The 2,086-nt window shown below is 35.7% G+C and overlaps 2 protein-coding genes across 2 annotated transcripts in view; both read left to right on the top strand.

Annotated features, from left to right (window-relative positions):
• LOC118736467 (probable ribosome biogenesis protein RLP24) overlaps positions 1-207 on the top strand; it is a 1,064-nt gene extending 857 nt beyond the window's left edge. Inside the window, exon 3 of the mRNA XM_036466554.1 lies at positions 32-207. Within this exon, the coding sequence (XP_036322447.1) occupies positions 32-102 (71 nt within the window). The 3' untranslated portion in view covers positions 103-207. The remainder of the gene's footprint in view (positions 1-31) is intronic.
• Positions 208-580: 373 nt separating this feature from the next.
• The window catches only part of LOC118736448 (neither inactivation nor afterpotential protein G), a 26,770-nt gene continuing 25,264 nt past the window's right edge, over positions 581-2,086 (top strand). The window contains exons 1-2 of the mRNA XM_036466542.1: positions 581-713; positions 784-989. The gene's annotated coding sequence lies outside the window, so the exon portion shown is untranslated. The remainder of the gene's footprint in view (positions 714-783; positions 990-2,086) is intronic.

Raw genomic sequence — 2,086 nt, 5'->3', positions numbered from 1 at the left:
GATCTACCTGAAGAAGAAATCACCTATGTAGATGCACGCGAATTGGAGAAGAAACTAGAGGAAGGCGCAACAATGGAGGACATTGAGATGATGAAAGCCTAAACAGGAAACAACGTGTGCTACGGGGGGTTAGATATAAGACTTATGTTTGATTAAAAATGATTTACTGCTAATTTATAAACAGCTTTTGACAAAAATACGTACGTAGTAGTATATATTTATTGCAAGGTGTGATTTTGAGTCGAGTTCATTACATCCAATTGAGGAATTATTTCAATATACCATAGTTTTCACCCCCTAATAGTGAATCATGAAGTGTGCTCGCTGTCGGTTCAATAAAGAAAGCGACGTGCTGTCGTAATTGGATTATTGCCGCTCTTTCTCCGCAACCACTGCTTATCTATTGGTACTAATGGTTGCCGTCCTTATGTCTGGTATTTTGTAGTTAGTTATAAAATTGAAACTGACAAGAGAAGTGCATAATTTTATTGTTTTCAAAATGCATTTCCAGCGTATGTATAAAGATTGACTAACAGAATGTAAATATTTGTTTAATTCACATGCATTTCTTTTGCCTAAAGAAATACTGTTTGTTGGGGCTATCATCATCGCATTATTGGCATTTTTGTGGTTTGTATTTGTACCGTTGTTTGGCGACAGCACACCGAATGAGCTCACTCCCCAATCCGGTTACGTCTTCGACTACGTAGTGGGTGAGCGTTGTACATTTTCATATTAGGTTTTTAGTATGTGCAAATGTAAGGAATATTTTATGCATTTTAGTTGGTGCTGGAACTGCTGGTTCAGTGGTAGCTTCACTGCTAGCCAAACACAGCCCAACGTCATCAGTGCTGCTCATAGAGGCAGGCGACTCATTTGGATTGTTGAGCAAAATTCCTTTACTAGCCACTTTCCAGCAGAAGGGCCTTAACGATTGGGGATTTTTATCGGAGCCACAGGTGTATTCTTCGCGTGGACTCGAAGGACAGGTGAATATTAAAAAACAATTTCTTAGCTGGACAAAAAAAAAATTATGGTATATACTAAATTAGACCCAAATAGGACAATGGATTAAAAAAGGATTATTTAGGAATTTAAATCAATATATTCTTACAGTTTGGAGCGTTTTCATTGATCCTAGAAAATTATATTGACCTCAAAAGGAAAGAACTCATATTCTTAAGTGTAATTCCTATGGGAAAAATAAAGCCTCGCGGCGCCACCTCCTACAATTGACCTAGAGAGGCGAGATTCATGGAGAATCATTACTACACCAAATGCTAAAATTTGAATTTTATTCCGGTCGCATTGCAGGCTTTTTTTTACGTTGTCTAATGTACACACATACATACATACATATCCTCATCATAACAAAATGTCTTGTTTCCCAGCCAACCATCAAGGTCCTCAGGGTGCACAATAGGGTGATCTAAAAAAGTAAAGTCGCTTTAATGCTCTCGCCCCCTAGTATGTACTGTTCTATAACGAAAAAATATACCCCTCTTTATTTTGAAATCAACACTTCCTCGCCTGGGTAAAAGATTGTCGTATGTTAATTTCGGCAGGTTGTGGGAAATCGCGATTGAAGTTTGGAATGCAATTTCTTAAAAACGCGATGATATATTTTTACTCCAAAGTTCCTGAAAATGTTACTGGTTCACAAAATTTTTAAATTATTTTATTTTCAATATTTATTGTTAATTAGTTTTGAGTTTATGAAGGATTTTCTTTTGTAAAATTTTGTCGTAAGCGTCATTTGGCCATAATTTGACAGCCACTTTGTATGAAATACGACAAAATGTGATCAAATTTTCTACTAAATCAACGGCACTTTTTACTCAATTTCTGAGAAGCTGTAGGAGATATCAAAAATGGAGAACGTCATTTTAAAATATTGATTAGTCTAATATAACTGCATCACTAACTAAATTTTTACTAAGTTATCGAAAAAATTGTAGTCGATATCTCGGAAACTTAAGGAGATATCTAAAAACTGATAACACCAATCGAAAGACCTTATTTCAAAATGTATAACTGCGTCTAAAACTAAAAATCGTCAAAATTGCGCTTACGACAGTCTTTTACC

The sequence above is a fragment of the Rhagoletis pomonella genome, unplaced genomic scaffold (assembly GCF_013731165.1).
Source record: "Rhagoletis pomonella isolate Grant_MI unplaced genomic scaffold, Rhpom_1.0 Rhpom_scaffold_00001, whole genome shotgun sequence".
NCBI classification, from domain to species: Eukaryota; Metazoa; Arthropoda; class Insecta; order Diptera; family Tephritidae; genus Rhagoletis; species Rhagoletis pomonella.
This window is presented reverse-complemented; position numbering and strand designations above follow the sequence as displayed.